Source organism: Candida parapsilosis, contig 005809, assembly GCF_000182765.1.
Source record: "Candida parapsilosis strain CDC317 annotated contig 005809".
Taxonomy (NCBI): Eukaryota; Fungi; Ascomycota; class Pichiomycetes; order Serinales; family Debaryomycetaceae; genus Lodderomyces; species Lodderomyces parapsilosis.
Genome location: NW_023503281.1, coordinates 2,073,822 through 2,093,074, shown reverse-complemented (window position 1 = coordinate 2,093,074; position 19,253 = coordinate 2,073,822). Strand labels below are relative to the sequence as shown.

Here is a 19,253-nt window from a genome sequence, read left to right as displayed (position 1 = left end):
AACAAGGCTCAGAAATATATGTAACACACCACTTTCAAAGCCACAGAAAAAATAGTAAATTTAACTTTTCAATCACCGGAGGTGAAATTTCCCGCACTTTTCGGCATTTGAACGGAGAGCCTTTTATTTATCAATTCTTTATGCCACTACTTCAATATTGTGATACCTATGTTCCGCACTACAAACGCCGCTAATCTCAAGTTCCGTTTTTCTGTACACTTTTTTACCCATATAGATTTATTTGTTGTAAAGTCTGATTGAAAAACACTTGACTTTGTTTAAACAACTTCAGTTCGACATCCTCTTCATTATCTTCACCATTGGCAGCAGCACTCGTTCCGCTTGTAGCTCCTCCTGCAACCTCTTCAGTATTTACCAAATCCTGATCACGCATGTTATCCATATTTGTCCTCACAAGGTTAATCAAGCCACTAATAAACTTGTTATTAATCAATTCATTACCATAAGTGTGAAATGTTAATGCTTGATTTAGAATTTCAATAAACAATTGAAGACTAATGTATGGATCTATTATTGAATCAGCAAGTCGAAGTGATTTTTGAATGCATTCCAAAACTCGTTTTGGTTCACGATACAACTTTGGTGTTGCCGTAGCTCCACTGTCAGTGTTTTCCTGTTTACTCTCTTCTCTCTCTTTGCTCTTTTCCTTGCCAGCTTCACTCTCTTCTGTATCCTTCACTCCAGTCTCATCTATTACAGTTGGTGATTCTTCATTCAGTGACAACAAATTCTCACTCCACCAGAACAAATGAGCACAGGAGTAAATAGCACGACACGCATCTTGTTTCTTTAACAATTTACTTCCATACAATGTCAATTTAACAATCAAATCCTCATAATCACTTCTAGGTAGATACCTAGTTCTAATCAATGTATTAGCAATTGATAAAATCGATTGCAATGCAACTGAAAACCCACCACTGAAACCGCCAATGGCAGATGGGTCATTTCTTGACTTGTACGGTTGTGATAATACAATCAAATGTTCTTCATATATGACAAAGCATTGGTTAAACACCTCCAATGTAATCGAATTCAATTTTAATTGATCTGAAACCATTGCCACATCGAGGTATTTCCTCAATATCAATTCGGATGAATATTCACCATGAATTTGATACATCTCTTCAATAATCACTGAGAGGTTTTTGAAATTGGACACAAGATAACGATTCGCTTCATCACTGCCATCATCATCATCATCATCATCATCATCATCATCAGTAGTTGTGGATGCTTCCTTTTTCTGCAACTTACGTTGCCTTTGGCTTTGTAAGTGAATATACCCAACTAGTTTCAACTTAAACAATATCCGATCAATCAATGCAGGGTAAGTGAACATCAAACTTTGAAAATTCTTATTCAAGTATTTCTTTCGCAAATAGAACAAATTGGCAATAACCAGTTTAGGATCATTAGGGTTCTCAATCAACAGTAACAATTTATTCAATTTCTCTTGTATTTCAAGAAACTCCAACGTCACTAGCTTCTCACCACTGTTGATTTTAACAGTCTTGGTGATTCCCAAATCTTGAGCAGTATCGAGATTAGTCGGTGTTAGTTTGATCAAAACTAACATATACTTGAAAATACCATCAATTTCATCAATATTGGTGTAGTATCTCTGTTCCCCGGTTGCTTCTCCGTCATGCTGCTGCTGTTGTTGTTGTTGTTGTTGCTCCAGTATTGACAAGATTTGGTCAATAATGATTATGGCAATTTGTTTTTGTAAATTTGCATTCAATTTGCTGAAAAACGCAAAATAATTACTCAATGTCAACAATGTCTTAATGGAAGTGAAGTGATTGATTGATTCGCCAAGTAGTTGCACCAACAACTGTTGTTGTTGTTCATTTCCATCATCAATTAAGTTCTGAGCCGCATATTTATAAATGACGTCAAGATTCTCAAAACTTGATGGATCAAAAGTCAATGATAATTTGATAAACGATTCAAGTAATTTGGCATGTTCTTGTAAAGATAAATCAGATTCCGATTCATTCAAATTGAGGTAAAATTGCCAAAACGTGTTAAACAACGAATTCACATCAACTGTCAGGTCACCCACTACAGCACCGCCACCACCGTCTGCTTCCGCTCTAGGACCCTCACCTCTAACCACATCGGTTGTTGAGTCATTGGCAAACTTATTATATGTGATGAATTTCTCAATCAATGTATTCACCAACTCACTCTTGTTCAATAATGGATGCAAATTAACAAACACTTGATTCAACAATTTCTCCAATGTTGCGAAATGAAATTCATCAGGAAAAATTTGAATCAATACATCAACAAGATAAGTTTGTGCCAAATGATCACGACACTGAATAATTTGTTCAGTGATTGTAGGAAAAACTGTATCTTGATAAAACTGAATGGCTGAATAGTCGTCATCTCCAGCAGCTTGAGAATCATAATCATCAATTATTTGACTTAATCGGACCAAATTCGACCCTACAAGAATTTTCAATTCTTTACGTTCATTGTATCGGATTTCCCTCTCTGATGAATGACCTTGATGTTGTAATCGTACCCATAATTTATTCATTTCAATAAAATTGGTGATCAAGAAATCAACCGTTTCTTTGAAATCAGTCCTTGTATTAAAAGGTAGTGAATTCTTCGTACGTTGAGATAAGTAATAACGCAAGAATAATCCTCGGATTGGATGTTGAACTCCATGACACATTTCAATCATATCCTTCATCAAATCCTTGGTTGGCGCTCCTGGCAATGTCATATAGGTTGTACCGACAACTATCATCATGTACAATCGTGGTACAATGTTGCCCGCATACTGAACAATCTCATATAAATCAGCAAGGAAAGCATTCGTTTTAGATGAAGACACCGTATCATCGGTAACCTCATCGTTATTCACCTCATTGTCGACGTTTTGGGTGTTGCCGTCCTCACTCTTTTTCTTCTTACCTTGTGGTTTATTATTACTAACCAAGTATCCACTAAGCACTTCCAAGGAGTCAAATACCATCATGTATATCTCATAATACTGTTTCGGAGTCAATTGACTTACACGTAACTCATTCAAGAAATTTGAGCAATTCTTCAATGCTGGAAGTAGTTTATATTCATCAAGGTGGGACTTCATTAGCTTCAGTTGATGCTTGATGTTGTTGCTGCATCTATTAAGGATCGATTCTTGTTCTGATTTGCTGATTACCATGGCTGATGTAAAACTAGTGGGGAGAGAAGAAGGGAAGGTTGAATTCTGTGTCGTTTTAGTCTTTGACGTGTTGATTTCGGCTGTCACTTTTTTCTTTTGGGTGTTGGTTATTAAGTGTGCGACAGTACACAATGATCACCAAATGATCACAATTATTCTGACCGGAGAAAAGAAGCAAACATCTTAGTCAAAGACTGGGCCATAGAGGCGAGTGATCTTCTTTTTGATATTATGAATAGAGGTTGACCACATATAGTTGAGGCCGTTCAAAGATGTAAAAAGAGTAAGCACCGACTGATAGCGCGTATTTTTAGAACCGATCTAACTGTTCACAGATTACAGCGTACACAAGAATGTTGAGAGAAGTAGGACGTTAAAGTAGAGATTATGAAGTGAAGCATTGTTATTATTAAATTGTTCTCTGTGATTAAAAAAGAAAGAAGAAAATTACAGTTGTATACGAGTGATGCAAGTAATCAATACTTTCATCAGACTTTAAGAAATACAATTCGGCCTTGAATCATACCTAAAATGCTAAAGCTACAACGAAAAATCAACAAAGACGTTTGCGCTTAATCAAGTAAGGCAGCTACCGACATTTTTCTAGTTTCTGATCCAGGTGATTTGGTGGTCTCATGGGCATTTGCATGTTGATCATTGGAAAGCTTTGGGGTTGCATCATTATCATCAATACTCCTTCTTTTTCCATCACTCATTTGCACATCATCATCATCGTTGTCGTTGCTACTTCCGTCACCACTTCTGTCACCAACACTTCGCCTTTCTCGCTTGTGCTCTTCTTCTTGTAATGCATTGATGTTACCAGTAACTAAAACACTACCACTTCGATTCTTGGAGTAGTAATCATGCGATTTATGAACAGGCGATGATGTAGTTGTTGTCAATTGGTGATTCATTAGTGAGGTAGTTGATGAAATGGAAAACCTCGTTGATGGAGTAAGCAAGGGGGAGTTGAATGAAGAATTTTGTGACAAGTTTCGTCTATGTGTGTTGCCATTGTTGTTGCTATTGTAATAGTCAGCACCGAATTTACTACCAATCGATGAGTGAGGGGCCATGTCAGACACAATTGAACTTGAGCGTCTTGATGATAGACTGTTTGTAGTCGAGTTGGGAGACGATGTGATGCCTCGCATTGATGAAATATTGTCACCATTGTTGTGTTGATGATGATGGTTTTGGCCATGAGGATAATTATTGTTATTGAGCAATTCAAAATGCGTTACTGAATTATTTCTTGAGCCAAGTGACCCCGACATCAATGGAGAACCATGATACGATGATGGCGACACGTTGCCACTTTGGGCATGCACCGGTGCATGTTTTGGTGAGTTGTTATAGAAACCATGAGCCAAGTTCGAATGTGATCCATTGACATGTGCTTGCATCAACATAGCATGAGCACTAGAGTGACGACGATTGGTGAAATTGGAAGGATCATCAATTAATCGTCTCTTGTTGCTGTGAGATATTGGTGGTAAGGTAGTCGGTGGGAACGCTGACTTGGCTCCACTACCAGTAGCAGCAACAGCAGTTGATCCGGTATCAAAACTAGCTGATCTGGTTTCATTGTTTCTTAATAATGCTGGAAGTAAAGGTGACTTACCAGCAGCAAACGAATTGATGCTAGGCAATGTCTTGTGAGCGTCTCTTTGTTGTTTGTTATCACCACCAAACATGGATGTGTTGAACGAAATTTGTGGTAAGTGTGTAATACGAGCTGTACTATTTGGTGTTGCACCAGCAAATGTAGTTGAATTAGCTGATGGTATGGATGCATTATTTAAGCTGGATAAACTTGAGGATATTCCCATTGGAAGGGCTTTGCTGTGAGTCTGTTCTTGCGGTTGCGGTTGAGGGGGGAGTGGTAGATTGGAAGCAGTTTTTGGTTTTGGATCACCTTCAATATGTGCCGGTAAATGCAGATATTGCTGCTGCTGCTGCTGCTGTTGTTGTTGTTGTTGTTGCAGCTGTTGCGGCTTCTGCTGTTGTCCGATGTACTCGTCTGCTTTATTCAATCCGTTGCCACTATAGTTACTATTGCTGTTGTTGTTGTTGTTGTTGCTGGTAGACGTTGCCAAACTGGCTCTTCTCCTCCTATTAGCACCACCATTCCACCAATTTTTGATAGCATTATCTGACCTTCCATTCAAATGACGAGATATTTCAGCCCATTTTTTCCCGTATTGAGCCACCAACTTTTCAATCAATTCACCTTCCTCAACAGTGATAGGTGCTCTATTAAGACTTGGCTTTAAATTTTGATGATACCTTTCACGACATTGTTTTGGTGTACGTGTTTCCAAAGTGTTGACTATTCTAACCCAATTTGTGGCTCCATACATCGATATAAGTTCGAGTAATCTTTTGTCTTCCATTGGTGACCATGGGCCTCGTCTATTTGTGGTATTGTTGTTGTTGGCGCCTGCATTGACCGAGGATGGTGGTAAATTAGATGAGTTGTTTGCATGCGGGAGGGGGGTATATTGATAGGTGGCTCCATGCGAAGTAGGAGCATAAAATGAATGATGCTGTTGCTGCTGCACCTGTGCTTGCTGGTAGTTATAAGGGTAAGGTTGTGCATTAGAATGTGTAATAGATGACATAGGTTGTTCTAAATGTGACGCTTCCACTTGGTGTTGGTACACAGGAGTGGTGTGGTGGGAAATTGAAGGTAAGAAACTAGCACCTGTTGTTGTTGTTGCAGTAGTTGTGGTCGTGTTTCCACCACCATACTCTTTTAGCAGCTGTTGTGGGAGGTGTTGAGGTGAATGCTGTTGTTGCACTGATTCTTGATGATGGTGTTGTTGATATTGACCAGGTGGTGGTAAGTAATGATATTCAGTCGGTTTGTCGTAAATCATTGGTTGTAATTTTGTTTCAAAAGTTATATTGTACGAAGTATGGAATATGTAAATTTTAAAGTATTAAGTAGGTAAAAGTGAAAAGAAGTAGTAGTAGTAGTATTGCGGTGCTGTGTAAATGTGTGGTACATGTAGTTAGAGAGGCCTGCTCCTTTGATATCTAGTACAATGTATGTGTTTTTTGGTTAGTATTTCTGAACTCAATTAGCAGTAGTACTTTGTTGAATGTACTCTGTATATATATATTTATAGACCTTTTTGAAACAAAGTTTTAAGAAAATAATTTTTTATTCTTTTTATTTTTATTTTTATTTTTATTTTTATTTTTTATTTTTTATTTCATTTTTATTTTTATTTTTTTTAATTAATTATTTATATTGTGGTGGTGATGGTTTTTGTGATTGTTGTTAGTTGTTGTTACTAGTTGGTGATCGTCGGCTGTTTTGTTGCCTTATTTGTGTGAGTTTAATCTATTTTTTAAATCCGTGTGAATTTAGATTTAATATCTAATTAGTTACAAAAACAATAAACACTAACCAACGTAGCTAAAAAAATATAATAAGCCATCTTACTTTTTGTACTTTTGATATTCAACTGTACATATGTACACCACCACCACTTTCTGGAGTTAAATAAATGAGTGACAAGAGGGGTAAGCTACAAACAGCACATATATCTTATATTCATTACACTCTCAGTCTCTTACAACCGCCATGGCGAAGATACCAGATAATATGTTTGTAGCGCTTCACTGTGTGAGGGTGGTCACATTGTTTTTCGTATTATATAAGTGAATCTATTGTATTGTAGCGGTGTTGTAGCATTGCCATTTGTACAACTACAAAGTCAAGTGAATGCGTTAGTTGAGTATAGACACTACCACTCTAGATTGATCCCCCTCGAGAAACATACTTTGCGGCAGATCCACTGCTAAGTCTTCTTGCAGTGCCAACTATATAAGATAAATCGAAACAAAGCTAGCTAATGCACTCAGGAACGAGAAATGTAAAGATAGTTGAAGAAAAACCCCTTTATTGTTGTCTTCCCCTTGGCGAAACGGTCAAGTGCGGATGGGGGGGGGGGGGGGGGAAAGGAGAAGGATTTGAAACAAAAAAAAGTGGCGTGTTAGAAGCGAAACCTTATGTGACAAGAGAGGAGAAACGAGGGGTATAACAGACGGATGAAGGCAAGGTTGGCAACAAAAAAAAAAAAAAAAATAAGAGGAGAAGAAGCTTCGATGTAGATAATATACCCGTCTTTGATTGCGTATTAGATACAATAAAAAGTCATCCCGTCTAGACTATAAAACTGAAACTAGGTAAGACCCTTAAATGAGAGAGGATCTGGTGAGGCAGGGAAAAGGAAAAGCAAAAGAGTCAAGTAACTCAGAGCTTCGCAAAACTGCTGCATTTTTGTGACCGTCCTTGTTTTTTTGTTTTCAGCTGCATTTAGTACTTTCAGAAAAAAAAAATATGTGTGGCAATGTATATAATGCATAATGACGTGGATGGATAGCAACAGATCTTTTTCATCGGTTTTTTATCCTGACATTATGCTTTTCCTTGCATGTTCAGGTCAGTATTTTTTTTTCTTCTTTTGATTAAGCGCCAAAAAAAAAAGGAAGGAGAGATGCTCGGATTATTTCTTAGGGAAAACAGTAAACCGTTGGCTGACTAAAAGGATAAAAAAAGAACTCCTCCACATCCCCCCACTTCCGAACTGCAGCAAAAAATAATTTAAAAAAAAAAACAAAAGAAACCGTTTTGACTTTATCCACGTAGAAATGACCATGGCTTCTAGACCGCATTTGGGAAGGATGCAAAAGTAAGTTCGTAACCGGAAATTAGGGGCTTTGATATTAAAAGTTAGAGAACAATTGAAGTTTGAGTATAGTAGTGAGTTGTTTTATTGAGGAGTGTTCCTTTTGTTAGTACGAAATTGAACATTCCGACTTATTATGGAAACGGAATTTGCTATTGTTTTAAAAAGAACAACCCAAGTTGGAACTTGGAAGGATGACGGGAACAAAGAAAGAGGTAGAGGGAGCGAGAAGGATCGTCGTTGAATTCCTTCACAAACTTGTCCTTTGTGCTGGTTCTCTTGACATACTCACATGTGTAAGCCCTATTGTTGTTGATGCATTATACGTTTACTTAAGCTAACGTAATCCCCATGCACAAAGCAAACAAAGATTTCGATATACGAGAAAATCTACACCACACTCCGTTGCCGAAAAAAAAAAAAAGTACCTTCTGTAATCTTTCATCATCTCCCACACTTCCAAATGGGTTAAGATAGTCGTCACGCAAATCAGCCTTACTCTCCAACTCAATGTTACACCCGTAAATGTGTCATAAAATCTTGTACACACATTGAATGAACGTTTTCGGTTGAAAAAAAAAAAATAAAACGCAACTGAGATCCTTTTCGGCCTCGGTAATGAGCATCCCGTTGTTATAAATTTATATTAACCAATTGTTACACAAAACACAGGATTGGAAAATATGCTATGCCTTTTTTAGATAAAAACATCCATACCGCACTAGTAAATCTTACAATCAAGAAAACAGGCTTTATTTTGTGTTCAGTTTGTACAAACGTTTGCGCTCATATCGGAACAATACAAACTTGAATTAAGTCTACAACTAGCCAACAAACAAACTAACCACTCCAACAAAAGAGTTCATTTTCAATCTTAGGGAGCATCTTAAGAAACCCAGCATACATTGAATGAGCTTTATTGACTCATACGTTTATACGCGACACACACATAATGTCATTTCTTTGTCGAGGTTTTTATTGTAATACCGCTCTATTTCTTGATTTGATTCGTATACGCATGGACATCTGTCTACCGCTTTTGTTGTGTTGTTCGTTTCAAACGGATATGCACAAAGCTTCACTACTGCTGAACCAAGGTAGTCAAACGTACAACCATGTCGACCATCGTAGTTGATACAATGGTATTTTTTTGCCTTGTTCGGCTTTGGCCGAAGATTCAAAACCGATCTCGACGTAGAAACTGTTTCTTGACAAAAGAACGGTTGTGCGTTTCCTGTTTTTACTGAGGCAGTGACAGAAAAAGTACGCATCAGCCCTTACTTTTCTTTTTAGTTGCATATGGTTGCGTTGTGCAGCTCACTGCAACACAATCTGCGTTGAGTCGACTTTGACGTTGCGTTTCGTTTTCGATGTACTGTTTGTTGTTGCTGTTGTTGTGGATCATTTTTGTAACTTTTTCTCGTTATTAATTGCCTTCCCTTTCATCAATGCGGCACAACCAAAAAAAAAAATGTTTTGCGAATATATTTAAATAGTTTGTGGCACTTGTCCCTTCGGCCCTATTGTCTCGAGGGTCTAGGCAATAAAGTCAGAATGAAAATTTACTCGGTGCAAGTGTCGCGAGTGTATGAACTTAAGACACAAAGATCGTGGTTGAAGGTTAAAATGGCCTGATGTTCGTTTTGCGCAGCTTTTGAACACATAGAATACAGAACACTTCAATTATTCTCATTGTTTGCTGTTGCAGTTCTTGTTTTGTTTTTGTTTTCTATATTTATCATAATGAAAGGCGGCAGAAAACTTGCATTCAGTTGTTTACCCTATTTTATTGTTATTCCTTCCCTGTTTTTGAAATTATGGTTTATTTATTTATTGTTTTCCCTAATTGTATTGGTTCGGTTGTAAAATATTAAAACATAGCTTAATAAAGTTCAAACACAACCCATCTTGAGGTAGTGTTTGTCTGTTCTTGTTTTCTTCTTGAAGCAATCAAACGTTTATGGCATGATTTTTTTGAGAATGGAGTGTTTCAAACAATAGACTTGAATGTTTAGTTTGATGGTGGTGCTTGTGGTTGAAGGGAGTTGATTAAAAAAGTAGCCGCTTTTGGTACCACATTGGTACGATGGTTTATAAACATCTAACCATCAATTTAATGTGATTCCATCTATACCCATAATATGGTGAACCCTTAAACATTCAAGTTATATCTATACTCTAATCAAAAAGGGTCTTATTTTTTCATTTTCCAATTTGCAACCTCGGGATAAAAAATTCATTCTTTATCGCGCATTAAAGGATGAAGGGATAAGGAAAACAATATCATAATTTTGACTTGATAGTGTGCTTCCGAATTTCTCCTGGTTAATATTACATGATAGACATATATCCCATTCTACATCAATAAGAGGAAGTCTCGAAAGTACTCATATCGATTCAATTTTCATGCATGAGTTTTTTTGCATAAAATCTCGAACAAAAGATAATAAGTGCTTTGTTCACTTTGGTGTTTATGCGGGTTGATGCAATACCATTGACGTCTTCATTTCAACAGCCTACTTACTGATACAACAATACACTTTTTGTTTTACACTGGATGCGTTGGGTTAGGAGCCTTCTTTTGCTCTCTTTTCCTAATGTTTTCATCGGCTTTATCTCATTAAAAATATTATTGAATGTGTTTTGTAACATAAAACGTTCACTCAATCGAGGCAAATATTCTCATAACCATAAAATAATAATCGCGTTGATGCTTTTGTGGTATGTCTCCTGTCACTCCTCGCCAATGACCTGCAAGAAGTCATATCACTATTTCGTTTGTAACTTTAGTATGCTTTGAACGTGCGGGTTAAACATACAAAAAGACAAAACTCTTCGGCTATTACTGCTCTGGCTGGAGCTCTTAGAATGTGCGTAACACAATTTCTTAACCTACCTAGTGATCTATCTTTTTCGACAGAAACCGATAATTCAAAGTTTAAATTTAGCGCCCGTTTTCACCTGCCCTACTAACTAAATCTATATCGTTTCCAAGCAGAAACTACGTGTTTGCTATCATCTTCTTTTCAAATATAGATTTCTTATTTTCCGCACTTTCGCACTCCATTCAGTTTGCTTTAAAAAAAGATTATACTTTCCGCAGTGAAGTTATTGTTTTTATTCTCTATCTCTAAAACATTTTACCTAAATCGATTGCATTATGCACAAAATCCTCCTATTGTTTTAAAAAACAATAGGGGCAGAAAGCTATCAATTTAGTCATCGTTTTTTTTTAATATATTTTATTATTTTCTCTTTCAAACAAAGGGGGAGCAAACATTTCGAAAAAAAAAAAAAAAAACTACTTGTCTCTTTTTCTCCTCATTATTACCCCGCTCACGTTGAGCTTCTTTTGTTCTAAAATTTTCAAATAAGAGGTTTTGATAAGCTTTAAGCTACGTTCAATAAAGTAAGTTCCCAATGAATCACAACCTACGTGCCAGTGTTAAGTACACGACTACGTGAATTATTGCTGCTGATAAAGTTTCGTTTTCTGTGCCGTTTGTGCTGTGTGCAATCGAACCCTTGTCTATTCCATTAACTTTTTTTTTTGCATTATTCTATATCAGTATTCGTCCACGGAACACAAACACCTATTATTTTAGATTTTTTTAAACTATTCGTTCTACGTTGGAGTAGTTTACAAAAGCGATTAAGTAAAATTCTCAGCTGAAACAGTTACCACTATTCTCTTTTTGTTTTTGGGTCGTAAAATACACAATAACCTAAGTGAAGATCATAAAAAAAAAACAAGGCACACAAAAATAAAATGGAACTCTTTTTTTTTTTTGCTTCTCAACGTTACCCCGCATTTGACGTAAAGCATTGACTTGCATTACGTATTGTTTCCTCACTATACATACTTCAACTTTAACCTTTATTAGAGAATAGGTTTTAGCCCATTTCATTCAACAAGTCCGACAAGGTTTTGCTATTAGTATCATTATAGCCGATACTAGAACCAATCCCTGTTGATCAATGATACTATGGCCTAATGACTAAGCCACATCTACTCCTTTATTGATAAACTGGAGCAGGCAAAGACTCTGTAGTTACACTCTGTCATAATCCATCCAAAGTCTTACAACCCCTCTTTCTCTGAACATAGGCTGGGCGCGCTAGCATCACATGCAAGCCCAATTGAATTGAAAAAATCACAGACCACCTCCACCGAAATTTATGTCCTTCGATATTGAAGATCTACCTCAACTCCATTTCCTCAATGAGCCATGACATGGTTTAAATTTCTTTGAAAATTTCACATGACAACGCAAATAGCTACACAATTTAGCGTTTGTGCATTTAAAGCGGTAACAGAAAAGAAGTTTAGGGGGTAGCGGCTCCTTCAACATTGGAAAATCTTTAGAGCCGCTACAAACCATTGCAATTTTCAATTAAACTTTCAAAAAAATTTAACTTTATACTTTTGAGCTTTACTATAGACAAACCATTGCATACATACATTGGACGGTAGTTGAAAATATCGGTAATAACATCTTTATCTCCTTATTGTGTGAAAAAAAAAAACAAGGAATCACAACCGAACGTACTGTTTCAAGCCTGATAATCGAATCCTAGTCATGTATTCAGTTTGCATTTTAAACAATCCAATACCAACGGCTTTGGCATCTGCACGGCGATTAAAAAACCAAATAGCTTCTTCCCCACAATAAATCAGTTTAACACACATATATATATATAGCCCGTGTGGTTACAAAAATGAAACAGTTCTAACTCCGAACAATGCCAGATATATCACACGTAAAAAACACTGTATTGATTAAAATGTTGGGTCTTGATTTCCAATGCCATATGCCATTGTTTTTTGCTTTGATTGCACGACGAAGTCGACCAAACTTTCACATGCAAAATGTTAGATTCACATGCGGTTCCAGTCTGGTCTGATAGCTTGCATGCCATGTGAGCGATAAATCACAAACACTATCAATTGCCAGCATAACCCCCGTGGGTGTTTGTGAGTGCGACAAGCCAACATGATTGCAATCAACATTACATATCATCGACCCCAATCCCCCACTTCTAACCTTTGACGGATCCACTACCCAGGAACCAACGCCCAGCTAATGCGTGGAAGAATTTTGTCTCTTCATGATAGCGGAACCCCCATGAGTTTTACTCATCCTTGAAAATGTGAAAAGGTTTGCTGCCTTCCCATTGCAGCTACAACATTCATGCTTGAACTGACACCCTCAACTGATCTCAACTGATCTCATCCAAATACTCTTGCAAATCCTCTGGTTCAAAAATAACTTTCACCATCAACGAGCAGCTTGGACAAACGGCAATATCCTCTCCATCTTGTAAATCATCAATACTAATGGCAAACCGATCACCACAAGGACAGGGGTATTGAAACAACTGAGTGACAGGATCAAATGTAAAATCTTCTATTTCTATCTCATCATAAATCGTTTCCATATTTGAGGTGTTATTGTGTCAACAGGTATTTTCGCTCAAAACATGCTATATCAGTCCCCAGACCCTTTATCATCATCACACGCACCTTTTTTTGAGATGAGATTAAAACAAAACAAAAAGAAATTCAAGAACAAGTCATCTGACTAGGGCTTAGCCCTAACTCGCATTTGGTGCTTGCGAAATATATTTTCTGTTGAATCGCACACTACCTCAGCTTTTATGAATTGCTACCAAATGATTTCTTAAAAGTGAGAGGGTAGCTGCTCGACTCGCACACTACACACTCCCTCCCGTACAAACAATTTTTCAGCTTATTAAAAATTTTTCGCTTTATCAAATCTTAGGAATTGTCATTTGAATTCTTCTTTTTTACCAAATACATCAGTGATATAGAAGTGTATGTTGATACTATTCAAGCACATCAGATGGGGCTACTAGACAGAAGCACAATGAAGGAGGCATTTTTGAATCACATTGATCATAGCGTCACAACGTTTGAGAGGTCAAAGAATCGGAGAGAAAAGAACGCATGGAAATGATCAACTTATCGATGATAAACTCGAGACGCTCGCTTTGTCTGCTTCATTGTCAACAAAACCCTTGGTACTTCCTCTTGGTTCTCAATACTAACCCTTTTTTTTAGTAAACATGGGTATTTCTAGAGATTCACGTCACAAAAGAAGCGCCACCGGTGCTAAGAGAGCTCAATTCAGAAAGAAGAGAAAGTTCGAATTAGGAAGACAATCCGCCAACACCAAGATTGGACCAAAGAGAATTCACACTGTTAGAACAAGAGGTGGTAACCAAAAATTTAGAGCTTTGAGAATTGAAACTGGTAACTTTTCATGGGCTTCAGAAGGTGTTTCAAGAAAAACTAGAATTGCTGGTGTGGTTTACCATCCATCCAATAACGAGTTGGTTAGAACCAATACTTTGACCAAATCTGCTGTTGTTCAAATTGATGCCACTCCATTTAGACAATGGTATGAAAACCACTATGGTGGAACTTTGGGTAAGAAAAAGAACCAGCCAGTTGCTTCTGATGTAGCTGACGTTAAAAAGTCCAGAAAAGTGGAAAGAAAATTGGCCAACAGATCAGGTAACGCCACTATTGAAGCTGCTGTTGACTCACAATTCGGTGCCGGTAGATTATACGCTGTTATCTCATCAAGACCTGGTCAATCAGGAAGATGTGATGGTTACATCTTGGAAGGTGAAGAATTAGCTTTCTACTTGAGAAGATTGACTGCTAAGAAATAAATGGTCCGGTGGAAATGGTTATGTCATTTTACTCATGGGGTTATTTTACAATAAATGTAGCATTCTTTTTTTTTCAGGTTCAAACTGTTAATAAATATTAAAACTAACGTGTAACATGAAAATCGTAGAATTGGATGAAAATTCGATGCTTTAGATGGTTTGTGCTGGGTCAACAATTGCAGATTTTAACGATTTGCATAAATTCCATGTATAGATCAACAATTTTGTAATCGTTCCTATTCAGAGGTAATCATATCTACATCGAATTCATTCGTTTAACAAAACTGTTTATTCAATTCTATACAATTTTGGACCAGCCAATACTAAATCTGTCTCTCAATTAGTATTTGAAACTTATCATTATCAATGATTCAATTTCAGAAGAGGCATGTCGTTATCCTTCAGAGTTAAAAAAGGCCGTAGCCAATTCACTCGGTACAGGTCTGTGTAAACATTTTATTCATCATGTGAATCTTTCTAGTTAATACATACAGTTGTTTTTCACCAATCTTTGTTGTAGGAAAGAAAAGAATTAATGGCTGAAGATATTTTTTTTTTTTTTCACCTTTCCATCGAGTTGAGTTTTGAAGCGAAATTAACACGTGACCGTGATGAAAGCAGAAAATCAAACTGCATTTCAAAAAGTGATCGGAATTTGTTAATCAGAAAGAATACAACCACCCGCAATGACAACACCTGCTAGCTCTGACAAAGTTTATGAAGATGCATTGATTGAATTCGACTCTTATACTCGTCCACAACCTATGATTGATGGTAACTTACCGCGTCTTGACCATACATTATCAAGACTACCTAATAATGCATTATCTCGAATGCATTTCAAAACAACGCAACAAAAGGAGCTGACAGAAGCAATCGGCATACAACTGAACAAGCTTTCCGATAAAACTTCCCTAAATGACATACATTTAAAAATATTACAGACAAAACTTTCATTAAAAGCAGAACGTGAGATTGAAGAGCGTAAACTTGAGGAGATAAAAAGTCACGATCGTCCATTGTATTACCAATTGCCCAGTTCTGGGGTCAAGGACTTTTATAGTGAAATCAAGAATTTCCTCCCACCAAATGTGAACCTTGGTGGAAGCAACGCAACAATAAAGAATAACATGCCTCATTTTTACCGCAACAAATTAAAAACAAGTGACAACCAGGCTCAGAACCGGCACGATACCGAAGATGAGGATGAAATGGAGGATGACAACAGTTCTTCCCCAACTGGAGATTGGGAAAACCCTATTGTCAAACAAGCATTGTCGCGACAAGTGGATCTAGAATATTACACCAAGTTATTGTTGCGCAACATACTATATTTGATCGTTTTATTGTTATTCAAATCGTTAGCTCGAAAGTTTACCATATTGTATGAAATAAACTTGAAAGCGCAGCCACTTTATAAGCAAATGATGTACAACAGTCACTTCAATTTTGACACATTTGTGGGCAGCATTTACTTCAATATTGCTGAACAGTTGATCACGATTTGGCCACTAGTTAGTATACTTATATCAGTAGCCAAGTTATTGAAAGGTCAAGACCAGTGTTGGGATCTCCCATTAAGCAATAACCAGAGAAGGTTGATCGGACTACAAGTGGACGATGTTGGTGAAGATAAAGAGAACGAAGCTGATCTAATAATTAGGCAAAGAAAATACGATACAGCTCAGAGTTTGGCGAACAGCTCAGTACCCAAATATAAACAAATGACCGAGTTTACACTCCTAAACGGGGATTCAACAAATAATTTACAAGACAAGTTTGCCACGAATCGATGGGTTTACAAGTAGGATATTGCAACTAAAGTCTCTATATTTACAACTTATTTAATTCGTTCAAACTTTCAATCAATGAGTCAATCGCAGGAAACACCTCTCTAAATAAATCTGCCTTCATATCGACATCGTGTGGGTTTGGATTGTCAATTTCCTCACTCATATAAAACATCAAAAACTCAATGACTTTGAAATTTAAATGCTGCTGAAGCGAATATGCACCACCGTTTCTCTTCACCGAGCTTGACTGTGGCACATCATCTACCGGTATAACGTCTGTTGAGTCCAATTTCAAATGCCGAATCAACTTCAAACACCCGCGGTTTCTCTCAAAACTGCGGTAATTCTCGTAATTCTTTAGTAGTACATGTATCAATGTGGTTATAACAGATATTGTAATCTCCAAGTCTTTGTTATAGTCATCTAACAAATCTAAAATCAAACGCATGTTTCGGTCACGATTGAAAATGTTCTTTGACGATGGATGCAACAACAATAGTCCTTGTAAAAGCCTATTTAATAACAACGTATCATCTTTGTGTAAATCTTTTTCATATATTCTGACTAGACAAACGGTGATGTTGTAAGCAAAATTGTCTTGTAAGTTGATGAGCTCTCTTAGTCGCGGAGCCACTATCCCATTGTTTTGAAACTGCTCGATTTCCGGAAGTAGCTTTTGCAAAAGGTTTTCTAGCTGTTTCAATCCGGGTGAGGCCGTTACCAAAGTCGAGTTCTCGAGGCCCTCAAGTACAAAAGATACTTCTTTCTCCATATCATGTGTGAAATGCTGTTTTTTCTGAGGTTCACCAGGTTTTTAGAGTAGTAAAAGATTTACGATTTTCGAAACCCAAGCCGCACCATGAGTATTCATAGAATGTTTGCTATAAACTTAAAGCGCATATCTAAAGTTTGGATTTTCTTTATCAGTCAAGTCGGCAAACTCGTAGTTTTCAAAGTGACTCATATCAACTGGAGGTAATGCGTCACGTCTCTTGTTTTCCACGTAATAAGAAATGTAAATTCCCACCAAACAAGCGAGTGCTCCTGAACCACATACAACTATTGCGATCTTTGCACCAACGTAAACAGGAGCTTGACTCTCAATAAATGTTTGAGGACCAATTAAATTTCCAACACAATACCCAATTAAGAATACAGCATTGACAGTAACTTTTTTTGTATGGCCAGCGACGGATGAAGCGACCTGCGACAATATACAAATGAAGCAAACAATACTAAGATCGTACAAGTAAAGTCCAGCGAGTTTCCCTTCATTTGTGGGTGCAAATGCCAACAACGAGCCTGCCATTACCGTGATACATCCACAAAAAATTGCTACTACCATACGTGACTTGACAAATCTCGAGGCCCATGCAAATCCAATGCACCCAAAGACTTCAACCACTCCTGAAGGAAAATACATCAAAAGTGACGTTCCAGTGTCAAATCCAAATTGTTCATTCAACAATATAGTTCCAAAACTAGTAATGCCACCATTGGGAATCATCTGGAGCACTGAAAAGAAGAAAAATAACCATGTGCGGTGATCAGTTAAGGCTTCAACAAATTGCTCTTTCTTGAAACGTGGATTACCGAATCCTTGCTGATTAGACCTAATTCTTTCAACTACTAAAATCTTTTCCTCTTCAGAAAGGAACCACGCTCTTGTCGGAGTGTCGGGGACATGAACAATGATAAGCATCCCCAAAAATATTGTCAAAACTCCAGTTACAACAAACACCAATTTCCAAGCAGGTAAACTGTAGCTGTCTTGGTTTCCATACAAACCATAGGCTATAGCCAGACCAATGATTGTTCCAAACCCATTAGACGCAAACCAGCATGCGGTTCTCAAAAACTGTTCGTCTTTTTTGTACCATTGAGACGTAATGATGGCGAATGCTGGAGTAACCGACAGCTCAAGCATTCCCAAGATTGTTCGCAAGGCAATAAAGCCAGGGTATCTAGGGACAGAACACAATGCAAGAATCGTGCCCCAGGTGATTATAAACGCACCAACGGTTTTAGTGACGGGAAACCTTTGAAGTAATAATGACGCAGGAAATTCGAAGAACAAGTATCCAATGTAAAATGAAGTTCCTGTCCAACTATACATATCTCCGACCATACCCAACTCTTCTCTCAATCCCAAAATTGCACTATAGCTTGTAGTTAATTTATCCATAAACTGGAAGCAATACAACAAACACAAAATAGGAAGTAAATACATGTCGATTTTCCGTAAAAGTCTTTTGTCGGTGACAGGATCCAACTGCTTAAATTCACCCTTGTGTTGGATTGCAAATTCCATAGCAACATCAACATTATTGGTGATTTCGATTTCCTTTCCACCAGGCGACACGATCGTAGTCAAGACATGTTTGCTCTTGTCATCCAAGTCCTCCTTAGTTAATGAAACTGTTGGATCAACCGATGAATGAGATTCCACTTTCCCTTTCATTCTACTTTTTGAGTATAATATTTGGTTTTGGTTATATCCCCAAGATATCGTAGGTGCAAAATCATTTCCTTAAACAAGTCAACCTGACTTTATATTTGCACAGAAGCTAATATCGTTATACGCTTCCCGCAAATTGAGAGGCCATGTTGTAGTGGATCGGCTATCAAACGGAAAAGAAGCTTATTTTAAAGTTTTAGTTTTTGCGACTAAACCCTTCTAAATCATAGATATCAAGCTTCCTCAATTGACTCTGACCCCAATTTCAACCTTTGAAATAATGGTAGAAAGTCTCCCTGATGACTTTCTGCCTTTTTTTTTAGAAGCCAATATGACTGATTACTATAATCGGAGCCAAATTGGCGTTTACAAATCGTGACTATACCCTG

At 37.3% G+C, this 19,253-nt stretch overlaps 7 protein-coding genes across 7 annotated transcripts; 2 read left to right on the top strand and 5 right to left on the bottom strand. All coding sequences in view use genetic code 12, as the record gives it.

Moving 5' to 3' along the window:
• Window positions 1-223: 223 nt before the first annotated feature.
• VPS35 (retromer subunit) lies at window positions 224-3,208 on the bottom strand (the record flags this gene model as incomplete). Its single annotated transcript, XM_036809908.1, has 1 exon — window positions 224-3,208. One exon carries the CDS (start codon window positions 3,206-3,208, stop codon window positions 224-226), a length of 2,985 nt encoding a protein of 994 aa, XP_036666498.1.
• A 572-nt stretch (window positions 3,209-3,780) lies between these two features.
• On the bottom strand, window positions 3,781-6,093 carry CPAR2_209750 (uncharacterized protein; the record flags this gene model as incomplete). The annotated part of the gene is made up of 1 exon (XM_036809907.1): window positions 3,781-6,093. The coding sequence occupies one exon, from the start codon at window positions 6,091-6,093 to the stop codon at window positions 3,781-3,783; it is 2,313 nt and encodes a 770-aa protein (XP_036666497.1).
• A 7,041-nt stretch (window positions 6,094-13,134) lies between these two features.
• KTI11 (Kti11p) lies at window positions 13,135-13,353 on the bottom strand (the record flags this gene model as incomplete). Its single annotated transcript, XM_036809906.1, has 1 exon — window positions 13,135-13,353. The coding sequence occupies one exon, from the start codon at window positions 13,351-13,353 to the stop codon at window positions 13,135-13,137; it is 219 nt and encodes a 72-aa protein (XP_036666496.1).
• A 648-nt stretch (window positions 13,354-14,001) lies between these two features.
• RPS8A (40S ribosomal protein eS8) lies at window positions 14,002-14,613 on the top strand (the record flags this gene model as incomplete). Its single annotated transcript, XM_036809905.1, has 1 exon — window positions 14,002-14,613. One exon carries the CDS (start codon window positions 14,002-14,004, stop codon window positions 14,611-14,613), a length of 612 nt encoding a protein of 203 aa, XP_036666495.1.
• A 686-nt stretch (window positions 14,614-15,299) lies between these two features.
• CPAR2_209720 (uncharacterized protein) lies at window positions 15,300-16,421 on the top strand (the record flags this gene model as incomplete). Its single annotated transcript, XM_036809904.1, has 1 exon — window positions 15,300-16,421. The coding sequence occupies one exon, from the start codon at window positions 15,300-15,302 to the stop codon at window positions 16,419-16,421; it is 1,122 nt and encodes a 373-aa protein (XP_036666494.1).
• Window positions 16,422-16,446: 25 nt separating this feature from the next.
• CPAR2_209710 (uncharacterized protein) lies at window positions 16,447-17,178 on the bottom strand (the record flags this gene model as incomplete). Its single annotated transcript, XM_036809903.1, has 1 exon — window positions 16,447-17,178. One exon carries the CDS (start codon window positions 17,176-17,178, stop codon window positions 16,447-16,449), a length of 732 nt encoding a protein of 243 aa, XP_036666493.1.
• A 117-nt stretch (window positions 17,179-17,295) lies between these two features.
• On the bottom strand, window positions 17,296-18,867 carry CPAR2_209700 (allantoate permease family MFS transporter; the record flags this gene model as incomplete). Its single annotated transcript, XM_036809902.1, has 1 exon — window positions 17,296-18,867. The coding sequence occupies one exon, from the start codon at window positions 18,865-18,867 to the stop codon at window positions 17,296-17,298; it is 1,572 nt and encodes a 523-aa protein (XP_036666492.1).
• Window positions 18,868-19,253: the final 386 nt, after the last annotated feature.